This window comes from Halichoerus grypus, chromosome 1, assembly GCF_964656455.1.
Source record: "Halichoerus grypus chromosome 1, mHalGry1.hap1.1, whole genome shotgun sequence".
In the NCBI taxonomy this organism is placed as follows: Eukaryota; Metazoa; Chordata; class Mammalia; order Carnivora; family Phocidae; genus Halichoerus; species Halichoerus grypus.
The window spans coordinates 158,847,473-158,863,473 of record NC_135712.1 but is presented as its reverse complement, the minus strand read 5'-3'; the positions used below and the strand labels follow the sequence as shown (position 1 = coordinate 158,863,473).

The window sequence follows — 16,001 nt, the reverse complement described above, 5'->3', positions numbered from 1 at the left end:
CTATTGTGGACATTGCCGCTATAAACATTGGGGTGCAGGTGCCCCTTCAAATCAATGTTTTTCTGTCCTTTGGATAAATACCTAGTAATGCAATTGCTGGGTCGTAGGGGAGCTCTATTTTTAACTTTTTCAGGAACCTCCATACTGTTTTCCAGAGCAGCTGCACCAGTTTGCATTCCCACCAACAGTGCAAAAGGGTTTCCCTTTCTCCTCATCCTCACTAACATCTATTGTTTCCTGAGTTGTTAATTTTAGCCATTCTGACTGGTGTGAGGTGGTATCTCATTGTGGTTTTGATTTGCATTTCCCTGACTCCCAGTGATGTTGAGCATCTTTTCACATGTCTGTTAGCCACCTGGATGTCTTCTTTGGAAAAGTGTCTATTCATGTGAAAGACAGATTTTTATTTTCTTAGTTCTGGAGGCTAGAAATCTGAGCCCAAGGTGTCAGCAGAGTTGGTTCTTTCTGTGGGCCATGATGGAAGGATATTCCAGGCCCTCCTCCTTGGTTTGTAGATGGCTGTCTTTTCCCTGTGTGTTCACATCATCTTTCCTCTGTGTGTCTGTGTCCTAATTTCCTTTTCTTGTAAGGACACAGTCATATTGGATTAGAGCCACCCTAATGACCTCACTTTAATTACCTCTTTAAAGACCCTATCCAAATATGGTTACATTCTGGAGTATTAGGGGTTAGGATTTCAAAGTACAAATTTATTTTGAGGCTGTGACATAATTCAGCCCATAATAGAACTAAATGAATTTAGCAAAGTTGCAGGGCATGAAAACACACAAAAATCAGTTGTATTTCTATGTACTTACAGTGAGCTCTCCAAAAACGAAATTTAAAAACAATTACAATAGCATTAAGAAGAATACTTAGGAATAAATTTAACCAAGATGGCAAAAGACATGTACACTGAAAACTTTGAAACACTGTTAAAAGAAATAAAGGAAGAGCTAATTAATTGGAAAGACATTGCTTGTTCATAGATTAGAACACAGTATTGTTAAGATTTGGGATAAATCAGGGTTGGTAGAGGGAAAATTAAGTCTAATGCAAAACAAGATACTCTTTAATTCCATAGAAAATTAAAAGTTCATGAGAGTAAAATAACCATAGTCTACTATGTGACTCAGATGTGAATAGCTTACTTAAAAAAAAATAGCTTTACCGAGATAGAAGACATATACTATATAGTTAACCACTTACAGTGTGCAATTTAATGGATTTTAATATCTTCACGGAGTTGTATGTCCAGTACCAGTCACTTTTAGAACATTTTTATTGTCCCAGAAAGAAACCTGGCACCCTCCCTCCCTGTGTTCCTCTATCCCCTCACCCTTGGCTCCTGGCAACCACTAATCTACTTCCAATCTCTGTAGATCTGCCTGTTGTGGGCATTTCCTGTAGGTGGCATCATTTAGTATGTGGTCCTTTGTGACCAGCTTCTTTCTCCTAGTGTAAGCTAGTTTTCAAGATTCATCCTTGTTGTGGCACATGCCAGTCCTTCATTTCTTTTTACTGCTGAATAATAATCCATTATATGGATAATACCGTGTTTTATTTATCCATTCATCAGTTGACAGACATGTGGATTGTTTCCACTTTTTGGGCCATCATGAGTAAAGCTGCTCTAGCATTCCTGTACAAGTTCTTGTGTGTACATAATGCAATCCATTTTCTTGTCTATCCCTAAGAGTAGATTTTCCAAGGTAGCTGCACCATTTTACATTCTCAGCAACAGTGTATGAGAGTTCCAGTTTCTCCACCTCTTCGCCAACACTTGTTATTGTCTGTCTTTTTTGATTATGGCTATCTGTAGTGGGTTGAATGGTGACTCCCCAAAAGATATGTCCACAGCCTAATCCCTGGAAGCTGTGAATGTGACCTTGTTTGGAAAAGGGGCCTTTGCAGGTGGAATTAAGTTAAGAATCTTGAGATGAGATCATCCTGGATTTTCTGGTCCTATACCCAAGGACAAGTGTCCTTATAAGACAGAAGAGGAGAAGGCCATGTGAAAACAAAAGCAGAGATTGGAGTTATGCAGCCAAAGTCAAGGAGTACCTGGAGATACCAGAAGCTAACAGAGGCAAGGAATTCTCCTTTTAGAGCCTTTGGAAGGAGCCTGGCTGTGCGGACACCTTGATTTCAGATTTCTGGCCTTTGGAACTGTAAGAATATAAACTCATTTTGTTTTATGTCACCACATTTGGGGTAATTTGTTAGTGCAGTGCTGGGAAACTGATACACCAATATAGTGGTGTCTCTTCGGTTTCCATTTGCATTTCCCTGATGAATAATGATATTAGGAGTATTTTCGTGGCCTTATTGGCTAGGTATACATCTTTTTTTATACAAATGTCTATTTAGATCCTTCGCCCTTTTAAAAATTGGGTTGTCTTTTTATGAGTTCTAAGAGTTCTTCATCCAAGTCTCTTATCAGAGAGATGATTTATAAAAATTCTCACCCATTTGGCAGGTTGTCTTTTGACTCTTTTGATGGTTTCCTTTGAAGCTCAAAAGTCTTTCATTTTGATGAAATCCACTTTATCTTTTTTTCTGTTGTGTTTTTGACATCACATTGAATAAACTATTGCCCAGTTCAAAGTCATGAAGATTTATGCTTGTGTTTCCTTCTAATAGTTTTATAAAAGTTTTTAGCTTTTACATCTAGATCTTTGATCCATTTTGAGTTAATTTTTGAATAGATGTGAGGTAGGGATCCAACTTCATTCCTTTGTGTGTGAATATCCAGTGGTCTGTGAATAGCTTTGACTTAGTAAAGGAAACACTGATAATTGATCAAGCTGAATAAAACTATAATTGGGAGGATGGGGGGTGGTGGGTGGGGCAGGAAGGGTGTCCAGTGAGTGGTAGGGTCTGGGAAAGAAAGGGAGTTAAATCCTCCTCTCCGGTAGACGCAAGTCAATAAAGCCTAAAATGGAAAACTCAAGAAGTAGCAACATAAGCATGTTATTTAGAAACGTGGAGGTAAATAAAATAAAAGAGGTGAAAGCAACCCAGAGATGCTAATTTAGCAGGTTGGGCGTATGCCGCTCCACCCTAGGATTCTAATGAGCAGACAAGGTTGTGAACCATTGATCCAGAGGTGCTGACTTTGGCCAATCCATGGGCATTTTCTCTTGCCCACAACTCATTTATGAAGTATGTAGTTCTAGAAGGAAAAAGAGTGCTCACTATGGTATTATTAAGCTGACAGAAGAGGAGAAAAAGTGGAAATACCTTAATGTCTGAAATCTGCATTTTGGTTAAGACAGGCTTCAAATGGTAAAGGATTGAAGAATAAAATGAGACCAACAAAATAAAATCATTTCTAAACCAGGCAAATACTACTGCAGCACTGATCTGCTGATCCAGCAGTAGGAAAACATACTCTAAAAAAAAAAAAAAGTGAAGCAGTTACCTCCGATTGATTGAAATGGGCATGGGGAGGCAGATATTGTTGTTTTCATCATAGAGTTTCGAAAATTACATCTAATAATTATGCATAATTTGATAAATTAAAAAAGAGACAAGCGATAACAGATTCTGAATAAGGAGAACAATGGGGAGATAAGCCCTACTAGATATTAAAGTTTATCATATAGCTGTAGTAATTAAAATCGTGCCATAGTGGCGTACAGGTGGATGGAAAGATGCATGGAACAGAATATGAAACCTGGAAATGGATTCAAATGCTTAGAACAATTCATGATAAAGGTGGTATTTTATTTTAAATCAGTGGGAAGAGACATTCATTTAAGGGTGTTGGAATAAGTGGATGGCCATTCAAGAAACAAGTAAAGTTAGATCCACACTTCACATCCACTTTGAACCAAAAGGACCAAAGATTTAAATAAAATAAAATCTTCAAAGTACTAAAAGGAACCCACACACAGAGCACAAACTGGAGAAAGAAGGAAAGGGAAGTGGGACATGTGAGCAGAGTAGCACGGGACAAACCAAGGACAAACTTGCTATTGGGAAAATCTTGTTTGAAACCCCAGGGCTTTCACCATCTCTTTTCTTAACCTGTATTTTAGGAAATACTATCTTGAGATAAAGAAACATTTATCTGTAACATGATAACATGATAATAGCCACAGAGATTGAAAAGTTTGTATTAAAATGTGTGGAAGAGTTTGTTTCTCTTCTGTTAAATATAAGTTAGATGTAATGGTTTTTATTACAAGTAACTGTGCTCTATGATATCTTTTAAATAAAAATTTCATTTTTATTAGCTATGCACCAACAATTGATACTTCCCTAACATTCAAAATATTTATTTCTGGATGGTGGTTTTTTGTTTTCTTTTTTTACTTTCTTTGTGACTTTCTGCACTGCATTATTCTTATGATAACCTTGTATTGTTTTTATAAAAACAATAAAGACATAATTCAAAATATAAAATACATAATCCTATTAAAGAACACAGAATCAGTATTTATATCCTTCCACTGTGGATTTTAGTTCGGAATTCATTTCTTATCCTGGCAGCAGACATTAATCCATCGCCTTCTGTTTGGAGCAATTAGGAGAAACAGGCTGGGGCCATGTAGCCCCACAAGTAGAGGACGTGTTGCCCTTTGTCCCGGTTCCCAGCTGACCAGGCCAGATTGAGGAGCCTTACAGGTGCACTCAGAGCACGGAGGGAGCGCTCTCGGGTAGCAGAGGTAGTGTTCTTTTTTTTTTTGTTAAGATTTTTTATTTATTTATTTGACAGAGAGCACAAGTAGGCAGAGAGGCAGGCAGAGGCAGAGGGAGAAGCAGGCTTCCCGCCAAGCAGGGAGCCCGATGCGGGGCTCGATCCCAGGACCCTGGGATCATGACCTGAGCCGAAGGCAGCTGCTTAACCGACTGAGCCACCCAGGTGCCCAGAGGTAGTGTTCTTAATGTCCATGAATGGCTGGGACTATTTTATTTCTTCAGCTTTTCCTAGATGTGGTGTGACTGTGAACCTTGTAGGCAGCTTGTAAATTCACTGAAGCAGAATCTGTATTTACCTTCTCAGGTGCCACAGGGCCTACCGCATTGCCCTGGACAGTAGTACCCTAGAAATGTTTGAAAATGGAATTTAATTAATTGGGAGATTTTTTTGGACTGACAGAAAAAAAAAATGGTCCACACACTTGTGTAGCTGGTATTTTAGGAATGGTGGCCCAGATGCTCCCATCAGACACATAAGTCGGGATTGTGAAACTTTAAATTTATGAAAGGTTCATAGAGATGATCTCTTTATATAATTAAAGAGCATATCAGGGAGTGGTTTTCATAGACATTAATCTTGGCCTATTTCTCCCTTGTCTTGCAGGTGTACCATACTTTGTTCTGGCCTCTTGAATGGACAGTGGCCGGCAGAGACAACAATACTTGTTATGCAAAGATAATTTGCCATAAATTCGACAATGTACGTAATATGATTGGATGCTAAAAAGCTGTTTATTTTAAATTGTCACTTTTAATCTAGTATTTGGGTTTGAATGATCTCTTTAAAGACCGGGCGAGGCAGGGCGAGGCAGAAATCCTTCAAATTGTTACCAAGTCCATGTGTTTGTGGTGGTTGCACACGTGACAGATTATAATGGAGGCTCGCTAAAAATCTCAAAAAAAAAAAAAAAAAAAAACCGTTGAAAGTTATCTCTTCCCAGAGCTATCTAATTTGGCAGTTTAGAACCAGATGATCTGTGAAAGTTTTGGTCATCAACTAATAAAATAAAATGTGTGTGCATTTTGTAAACTGACCAAATGTGTGTCAGAAGCCTTTAGAAAGAGATGTTTGCATGAAGTGAAAACTAGTTAATTAACTGATTCCTAATGAAGGCTTTCATTAAAGAAGAATCAGTGGGGTGGAGAGCCAGTGGGTGGAGGCTCTCTGCCTTCCCCGTTCTTGAGGTGAGCATGAAATTGATAATAAACGCCTTCATTATCGTAGTTGAAAGCACAGCTTATTTATGACTTGTTTTGTAAAGAACACTGAGTGTAGAAAGCAGTAGGACTTGGTTCTTCCCTTTTTAAGAATTTATAACCTGGGAGATGAAACATAAAATTAGGTAAATGTGAACAGCGACAACTGATATTTGTATGAAGTTTACAAATATAATGGTCATCTTTGAATCCATCGAATTCGCAGTGTAACAGAAAACAGGTTTCACAGACTCATGGCCAGTTAGCAGGTGCCCCATTGCCTGAGCGGTGAAGGCACCCAGAGCTCTAGAACTTAGTCCCTTGGCCCTTGCACAGGTGTGCAGGGCAGTGAAGGGGATACTGGTCAGAACGCCCCAGACACACCGTAGGGCTGTGACACGTTCCCAGCGGTGCTCCCGGGGGGGGGGGGGTGCCGGCTGTGGGGTGCTTGTCCTGACTCTGGACGTGCGTGATGTGAGCTTACCGTCATGCCAGCTGCAGGTGGCCTTTGCAAAGGGAGCAGGCGGAGATGGTCTGCATGCACCACCGCCCCCCGGAGTGAGCGGGATTGGGCTCAGATTGGTAGAGCCCCTGCCGAAGCCAAGATATTTCTGACCTCTCGACAGAGGTGTTGACTGGTGGGCCTGGGCAGAATTTCAAGGTCTCTCCACCCCTCTTTGGACATTTTCTGCTCTGTCCCTTGCCACTCCCACCACTTAGCCTCCACTGCCCTTGCACACTTGCCCGCCCTCCACAGTAGAGCTTGCTCCTCCTTTTACCCCCATCCAAACTGCTACTTCTAGAGTATCGCCCTGGTACTTCCTACCTTCCTGTGGCTATTTGGCAAAAAGGGTGAATGAGGTTTGCCCTCTCACAGGACCTGCCTTCATTTTCATTTGTAAGGGGAGATTTTCATCAGAGGTCCTTTGTCTCTCCGGGCTGCCCCCCTTTCCCCACTTTCCTGCACAATGCCCCATCTCAGAGATTCCAGCTCAGGAGCCTTCTGTGGGGTCCCGAGAACTCCCACTTTTCATGCACAGCTCCCGTGGCCTCTGATGGCCAGGCATCTGATGGCCAGCCCCCTGAGAAATGCCGCTCCAGGGGCTCTCCTCTGAGTGCCCACCAGTAGATGTGCCCGAGGTCGTGTGCTCTTTGTTCTTTCTCTAGAATGTGGATGGCAGAGGTCTCTCTCCTGCCCTTCTGCCTTCTCTCTCTTACCTGGTGAGCACTTTCACTATTGAACATCAAAATGAAGACTAGAGTCTGATGAAAAAACACTGGACAGCCTAGAATGCAGTGTTACCTTGGAAATATACTTTGACTCTTGCTTCCTGTCTTGGTGGGTCTGCTCATGCCCTGCGCCCCGTCCCTCCCTACATGCAGGCCTGGGTGGAAACCCCGCTCTGGCCACTCCTTGATCTCTGCTTAGTTATGTCAAGAGCCAGGCAACTTGTTTCCTGGGCCAGGAACCACTACATTTCCAAACCCTGATGCCCTAGAATTATTCCAGCATTGGACTTCAATTCAGATTTGTTAGGTTGTTGTTTAGCACTATCTCAGCATAATTTGGAAATTTACATCATACTAATGAACTCCTTCATGCAGTGGGTAAATTGCTTGTTCTAGTAAATTTGAGTGCAAATTAACTCTGGATGTGCATTTACTGGCTCATTTAACAGATTCTTACAGTGGTTCAGTTTCATGATAATGTTCTCTGCTCAGTTCAACATTAGAGTTCTTTTTCTGTAGTAGCTGCCGTAAATGTTAACTGTGAACTTGCAATAAATAGACTTCTATTCAGATCATTAACCTACTGGGCTTCTCTTTCTTATGTTTACATATTCAAGTATCGGGTGATAGGATTCCATGTTCTCGGACCAAATGCCGGTGAGATCACCCAAGGGTTTGCGGCAGCAATGAAATGTGGGCTCACAAAACAGCTACTTGATGACACCATTGGAATTCATCCCACATGTGGTGAGGTACGGAGATAGGTTTGTGTTTTTACTGATTTCAGTTGGTGTAGTTTGAAAAACTATTCTAAAGCACATCGTCAGAAAGATTTTGTATTAGTAACTGCTTCGTATATTTTAAAGGTTAACCTAGATGTAATATTCAAAACGTGTTTTCTTAAAGCAATACTGAAATATTGATGGCTAGATATAAATGTGTTTGGTTTTCTTCCTTTCGAACAGGTGTTTACAACTTTGGAAATCACAAAGTCATCGGGACTAGACATCACGCAGAAAGGCTGCTGAGGCTAGCCCCGCTGCTGTTTGGTTTTCCTTGTCCTATTCCCATTTCTCTCGAAGATAAGAATGCCCCCCGGTTAAAGTGAGTCGGTGCTCATGCACCTGCTCTCTTGCACGGGGCCCAGTGCTGGACTTCTCTTCCCAGCACAGAGATGAGAAAGACGAGGAGGCAGGACGGCAGCGGGCGTGTGCTCAGCGGGCTCGGCTTGGCTGGGAGAGGCAGTTGGGCTGCCTCCTTGACGTCTTAGCTCGGAACCCGTTGTGAGGTGAGCTAAGGCTGATGCTCTTCCATGTCAGAATCGAGCTTCCCTCTGAAGGACCTTGCAAGCACACAACTAATCCAAGTTAACTTTTCTGGTTGCTGGTGTTTTTATCCCCTTGCTATGTTGTTTCTCTGAAAGTGTTTTCTCCGTGTCGAAACTGACTGTAAAGTGGCGAGCCTGCAGTATGTGGGCCTGGAATTCCGTGTGGTCACTGGTGCGCGGTGTCCTGGAAATGCCGTCGCGTAGCTGGCCGTGGGCGTGGGTGCACGAGTAGCAGGTTGCGCACACTGTGTAGAGTTCAGTCAGCCGTATCCAGCGTACCCACCGTCAGACTCCCGCCTCGTGCCTCACCCTCTCCGGTTCCCAGTGGCAACAACCTCGGAGTCCTCTCTTATTAGTGTCTCATGTCAGAGACACGCTCGAATTTCTTCTCTACGTTGATCTTAAGAATAATATTAAAACGTTTTCAATACTGTATGATGCGAAATCTAACGAACTTAAAACTCTTTAAAATGATTCAGTCTCTTTAAAATGAATTACAGTCAAGTTCAGTAAATGGACAGGTGATGGGAAATTCTATTCGAATCTGCATCTGTCAGCATCTAAGAGGCCCTTGAAGTGGGGACCTGTCCAAGGTCCTTTTGGAAAATCCATTGTTTTCTTGGGCGCGCATCACAGAGCAGCCAGTGCGAGGAAGACAGCCAGTGCTCTCCTGAGCAGGCCGTGGGCCGTGGGCCCACTGTCGTAGGGTTGGATAGGTCTGTGGTCAGAATTTCTAGCCAGAGGTTTCAAATGAAAAATTTGAGGCCATTCAGCAGTTGGGGAACACCATCTGTAGATTGAGCCTTTTGCTCCCCTCTCCGGAGGCAGGGTGTGGAACAGGCCTGGAGTGGGGAGGGGGACCCGAGGACCTGACAGAGGATCCAGTTATTGAGTTGCCTTTTTATTGGGGAGAGAAAGATACAAATATAACTCTGCAAAGTAAGGCTGGTTGTCGCAGTTGCTATAACCCAGGTAGAGACAGCCCAGTGAAAAACGGGAAGACACTATTAATTTCCATTGGATATGGGGTGGGGGTGGCTGATAGATCAGGGTTTAATGAAAGCAGCTGTATTTAAACTGAACCATGAGGGATGAGTAGGATTTCAAGGATTTGAAGCAATCTGGAGAGGCTCTGAATGATGCTTTTGAAGGGTTCAACTAAAAGTCTAGATAAAATAATTTTTAAAAACTTTGTTACTATATTGCTGAGCATCACATACATGCAAACAACCAAGGGTTTGTAGGACCCCAAATGAAATGAAACCAGGAAGCCTGGAAGTGGTTTCTGCTTGCACTCAGCATAATGCAGAAAACCTGAAAGCCCAGGCCTGCCCAAGTAAGGTTCCAAATAGGAAGCCTTTGTGTAAAGCTGGGACCCCAATGGGCTGTACCCGCAGTGGGAGGGTGAGCGAAAAACATACTCTGCTTCCTGGAAAGAAGCAGGAAGGAAACTTGGCTATGTTCTTAGGAGGAAGGAAGTAATTCACTTAAAGAATTTTAACCACTCTCCGGGTTGCAGGCTATTGGGGAGGCTAGTTATCTTCCCTTTGCAAGGAGGAGACTGGGCTTAGATGTAAACCTATCTGTAATTGGCTCCCCCATACTCTTCCTCCCCCTTTCATCTCTTTCCTCTCCTCTCCTCTTCTGGGGTAAAGGTGGGCCTGAGATAATGGTGACAGATTAGGTTTACCAGAAGATAAAACGTGTATGTACCTAATAACATACAGATGCATACAGATTTGCAAGGAAAAATAGACATCCTCTATTATAGTAGAGATTTTAATATTCCTCAGTAATTAGATCAAACACAAGAAAAGTCAGTAAATTACTGAACCATCGAAAAGAATGAAATCTTGTCATTTGCAACTACGTGGATGGAACTGGAGAGTATTATGTTAAGTGAAGTAATTCAGTCAGAGAACTACAAATACCATATGATTTCACTCATATGTGGAATTTGAGAAACAAAACAGATGAACATAGGGGAAGGGAAGGCAAAAAATGAAAACAGAGACGGAGGCAAATTATAAGAGACTCTTAACTCTAGGAAACAAACAGGGTTGCTAGAGTGGAGGTGTGGGGGGGGATGGGGTAGTTGGGTGAGGGTATTAAGGAGGGCACATGATGGACTGAGCCCTGGGTGTTATATGCAACTGGTGAATCACTAAATTCTACCCCTGAAACAAATAATACAGTATATGTTAACTAAACTGAATTTAAATAAAAAAATTTTAAAAGTCAGTAAAAAAAATATAGGTTTGAATAATATAATTAACAAGCTCAGTTTAATGAACTCAGAAGAGCATCACATTCAACATGAAAACTTACTCATTTCAAGCACACGTGGAATATTTACAAACTTCGCCTATGCTAGCTTCAACAAATTTCAGAAGACTGATATCATAAAGGAATGGGCAAAAAGATTTCTGCTGCAGGACTAACACTAAGAAACCAGGAACCTTAAAATCCGTACAGTGTGATGGAAAGTGGAGTATGGAGGTAGTGTGAGGTGAGTGAAGGGTTAGAGGGAGATCAAGCTGGAAAGAGCTAGGTTAGAGCCAGGAACCAGTCAACAAGAAGGAGTTCTGGAAAAATCCTAGGCTTTGAAGAATGATGACTTGGGAATGCCTGGTCCTGTGACTTATGACATATGACTTATATGACAGAAAAAGTTGCTTAACTTTTCTTATTCATTTATTACGTATGGACAATATTGCCTGTTTCACAGACTTAAACACATTTATTAAGTTCCTTGCATACTGCATATTGGTGTAGGATATCTTGGCTTCTGTGATCATAAATTGGGGCCTTATTAAGGAAAGCTCTTGTAGACGCACAATAGTATAGCCAATAGATAGGCTGATGGGAGAAATAGTGACAAATCAGTGCTTTGGCAGACTTCACCGTGGTAGGCAGCCTCCAAGTTGGCTCCCAAGTTGGACTCCCCAGCTGCAGGTAATCACATCCTTGTGTAGTCTCCTCCCACATTGTACCAAGGTTGGTCTCTGTGACCAGTAGCATTTGGCAGAATTGGTGGTATGCACTTCTAAGATTAGGTCATAAAAGGACATGCACTCTCTTGGATCACTTACTCTGGGAGAAGGCAGCTGCCATGTCATGAAAACTCTCAGGAAGCCCATGAAGAGGCCCAGGTGGTGAGGAACTGAAGTTTCCAGCCAACAGCAAGTACCTAAGGTCTGCCATTGTCCATGTGAATGAGCTTGGAAGTGAATACTTCCCAGGCAATTTTTCCTCCAGCTAGCAGCCTGACTGAAATTTCATTAGCGGTTTTGGGCCACTCGCAGAGTCCTGACCCTCAGGAACTGTGAGATAATAATTATTTTTTAATCCACTAAGTTTTGGAGTAATCTGTTACACAGCAATAGATATCTAATATGGCCACCAAGGAAAATTAGAAGTAGTAGAAATCTATTCAGATAACTAAAATGTTTTGGGGACTTTTTTCCTACGACAAACAAAATAAAGCTCATACAGATTTGGGATCTCAACAAAAAGGGAGTGGAGCTCAAACTTAGTACTGAACTGAACTCCTCATCATGGAGAAGGTAACCCCAAATGGGAAAGTTCAAGAGGCCTCAGTGGAGTGCCTTCTGAGTTGGTGGTCTTGGGCTGTGGCTGTGGTGGGTCCCTGCTAAACTTCCTTGGAGCATCCATGATTGTCAAAGCTCACACTGAAAAACAAAACAACAAAACCCTGGGGAAACCTGTTCATACAAAGGTGGGTTCATCAAACTTAGCAAGGGAGAGCACTACCTTGACAGAGTCTTGGTGTCCTCTCAAATGGGAGCTAGGGAAGGGTACCTAGAGGATTTGGGAGGCCAGAGTTAGTTAAGGAGTAGTTACACAATAAAGGTTAGTAAGTGGGTCTGGGCAGGAATTGGCCAGAATTTGTAATTGAGGCTAGCTGCTGGAAAAGTGTCAGTGGTCTTATCTTTTGAATTTGGGATGGAGCTCCTGGGTGGCTCAGTTGATGAAGCATCTGACACTTGATTTCGGCTCAGGTCATGATGTCAGGGTAATGAACTCAAGTCCCACATTAGGCTCCATGTTTAGGGTGAAGTCTTCTTGAGATTTTCTTTCTCCCTCTCCCTCTGCCCCTCCACCAGTCATGTGCACACTCTCTCTCCAAAATAAAATTAAAAAAAAAAAAGAATTTGAGATATATGAGACCATACAGAGCTACTGTTACTGTAGTCTTCTCTTGGAACATACAGCTCTAAGTGAGTAGTGTTAATACAGCTTGACTTGTATGATGTGGTTTACAACACTTTATCTGTTTTTGAATAGTAGTGCAGTTTTTCAAGTTGTGGTTTATTTCCCAGTGAAGAATCATCCAGTGCTTTTAAGCAGGGTGTGACAGGGAAACCTGTTAGGAATTTAATGCAAGAGATCACCAAGTATTTATGTAGATTTATGCTTCCACCCATGCTACTAGATGTAATAGCCCACCATAAGCAAACTGGAGGAAATATGAAATGACTACACTCAGCCATGGAACAACAGCGTAGGACTATGATCCTTGAGAGAAGGGAAATGTGAAGTGATCCAATTACCCCAAATTTCTGCCAGGAAGTACTTTTCAGACTACAAACACAAGGGAGAACCCAAACCAAAGAAGCCTGGCTATCTTGCTAAAGTGAGGTGGGGGTTGGAGTTCAGGAAGGCTAAGGCAGCTGGAAGTTGCGGGTTGGAGGCTATGCAAAAAAGGGCTCCAGAAATATGCAACAGGATCCCCTTGAGTCTTTGCTGAACACTAAGCTACAGATCCTCAGAGTAAAATCTTGAAAGGTAAGGCAAGAAATAATGAGGAGTTGTAAGTTTGCCACAGGTCTTAGAAGATGAAAAATTCTAATTGACCAGCAGAGGAGAGTCCTCAATAATACCCCAGGCATTAAGTGGAAACCTTATATGGGGTCATGCCTTAGTGATAAACTGAACTATCCCAGGAGGGAAGTCTACTGTAGACCTACCCTAACAGTGTATAAAAATGGACTTTAATGGGATCAAGATGATTCGGAAGTCACTGCCTGCAAAAGAAAACACAACACTTTCTAGGAAGACAACAGAACATTCAACACTGTGACAATAATGTCCAATAGCCAGTCAAAAATTACTAGACATGCCAAGAAGCAGGAAAATACCCATAATAAAAATCTGTGAATGGAAATAGACCCAGAAATGACTACCTGATTGAACTAACACCCACGCATATTAAAACCACTATTAAAACTATGCACAAGTATTTAAAGGGAAACATGAAAACAATGAAAAAAAAAGTGGAAGATATTTAAAAGAACCAAAATAGCTTGTAGAGATGAAAAATATAATACCTGTTTTAGGCACAACAAGTAAATTTATCGTGGTATCCTGGATGGGATTTTGGAATAGAAAAAGACATTGGGTAAAAACTAAAGAAATCTGAATAAAGTATGGACTTTAGTTAATAATAATATATCAGTATTGGTTCATGAATTGTACTGTGTGCCATACTAATAAGGAAACTGGGTGAGGGGGTATATGGGAACTCTACTTTCTTCTCCTCTTCCTTCGCCTTCATAAATCTAAACTGTTTAAAAGTAGAAACCTTTTTTCTAAATGAAAAAGATCCTGCAGACATTTAAAAAATAGTAGAATATCTTGATCAATGTTATCCCAGTGTATTCAACAAGTTCGAGAAAAATGGACCAGTACCTAAAAAGACACAAAGTACCAAAACTGATTCAAGAAGAAATAGAAAATCTAAAGAGCACTACATTCATTAAATAAATAGAATGTATAACTTAAAGTCTTCCTATGGTGAAAAATCAAGGACTAGATGGTTTTGCTGTCAAATTCTATCAAACATTTAAGGAAGAAAAAACAAGTTCTATACAAATGTTTCATAAATAGAAGAGGAGGAACACTTGCAACACTGAGTCCAGTGTAACCCTTGCAACACTGAATCCAGTGTAACCCTGCTACCAAACACTGACAAATATTTTGAAGGAAAGATAGCTATACACCAATATTACTCGTGAAAGTCAACTCAACCTTCCTAACAAAATACCACCAAATTGAATCCAGCAACATATAAAATGGATGATACATCATGACCAAGTTTGCTCCAGGAATTCAGGATTGGTTCAAGTTATAGGCTGGGGGAGGAGAAAACAATATAGTTATCACAGTAGATGCAGGAGACAAAATTTAATACCAACTTATGATATAAACTCTCAGCAAACTAGGATGAGAAGAAAACATGCTCAAACTAGTAAAGAGCCTCGACAAAAGGAAACTATAGCCAGCAACATACTTAATGGTGTGCCTTGAGAACAAGGCAAGGATGCCAACCTGCACCATTTATATTCAGCACTATAGTGGAGGTCCTAGGCAGTGCAACAATACAAGAAACATAAACAGATTTGAAAGAGAAACAGACTATCCTTATTTGTAGATGACATGATTGTGTACCTAGAAAATCTTAAGAAATTGGGGCGCCTTGGTGGCATCAGTTGATTGACCAACTCTTGGTTTCAGTTCAGGTCATGATCTTAGGGTCCTTGGATTGAGCCCTGCATCAGGCTCTGTGCTCAGCACGGACTCTGCTGGAGATTATTTCCTTCTCCCTCTGCTTTTCCTCTGCTCACACATACTCTCTCACTCTCTCTCTCTCAAATGAAAAAATAAAATCTTTAAAAAAAAGAAAATCAAGAAACTTACCCAAAAAATCTACTAGAATTTGTAGGTGAATTTAGGAGTCAAAGAATACAAAATCAATATACAAAATCAATTGTATTTCTAACAACAAAGCATTGTGAATTGAAAATAAAGACTATAACAGCATATAAATATGAAACACTTTGAGATAGATCTAATGAAATATATGTAAGACCTATAGACTGAAACTATAAAACATTTCTGAGAGAAATTAAAAACCTAAATAAATAGAAAATATACCATTTTCACTATTAGAAGACTCAGTATTAAGTTATTCCTTTTTCCTTAAATTGATTTTTAGATTCCATGCAACTCCAGTCAAAAATCCCAGCAGATCTGCTGGCAAAAAAAAAAAAAAAAAAAATCTTAGGGCATCTGGGTGGCTCAGTCATTTGAATTTCCACCTCTTGATTTTGGCTCAGGTCATGATCTCAGGGTCGTATGATCATGCCCTGCATCAGGCTCTGTGCTCAGCATAGAGTCTGCTTGGGATTCTCTCTCCCACTCTCTCTGCCCCTCCACCACCCCCTCCCTCTCAAATAAATAAACAAATCTTTTTAAAAATTCCCTTTTCTTTCATTGGAGAATGTCTTTATTTCATCTCCATTCCTGATGGATATTTTTGCTGGGTATAGAATTCTGGTTCTTTTTTTCAGCATTTAAGAAATGTGCCAATTCCTTTGGCTTCTGTGGTTCTAATGGCAAATCTGCCATAATTTGAATTGTTGTTCCTCTATAGGTAATATGTTGATTTTTTCTGGCTGCTTTTAAGGCCCATTCTTTGTCTTTAGTTTTTAGTAGTTTGATTATGATGCATTTAGAT

The 16,001-nt window shown here is 40.9% G+C and overlaps 1 protein-coding gene across 2 annotated transcripts in view; it reads left to right on the top strand.

Moving 5' to 3' along the window:
- Positions 1-8,935, top strand: part of TXNRD3 (thioredoxin reductase 3) — a 61,039-nt gene extending 52,104 nt beyond the window's left edge. For both annotated transcript variants that reach the window (XM_036078528.2, XM_036078530.2), the window contains 3 exons: positions 5,312-5,407; positions 7,752-7,886; positions 8,100-8,935. In XM_036078528.2, the coding sequence (XP_035934421.1) occupies positions 5,312-5,407; positions 7,752-7,886; positions 8,100-8,162 (294 nt within the window). In that variant the 3' untranslated portion in view covers positions 8,163-8,935. The remainder of the gene's footprint in view (positions 1-5,311; positions 5,408-7,751; positions 7,887-8,099) is intronic.
- Positions 8,936-16,001: the final 7,066 nt, after the last annotated feature.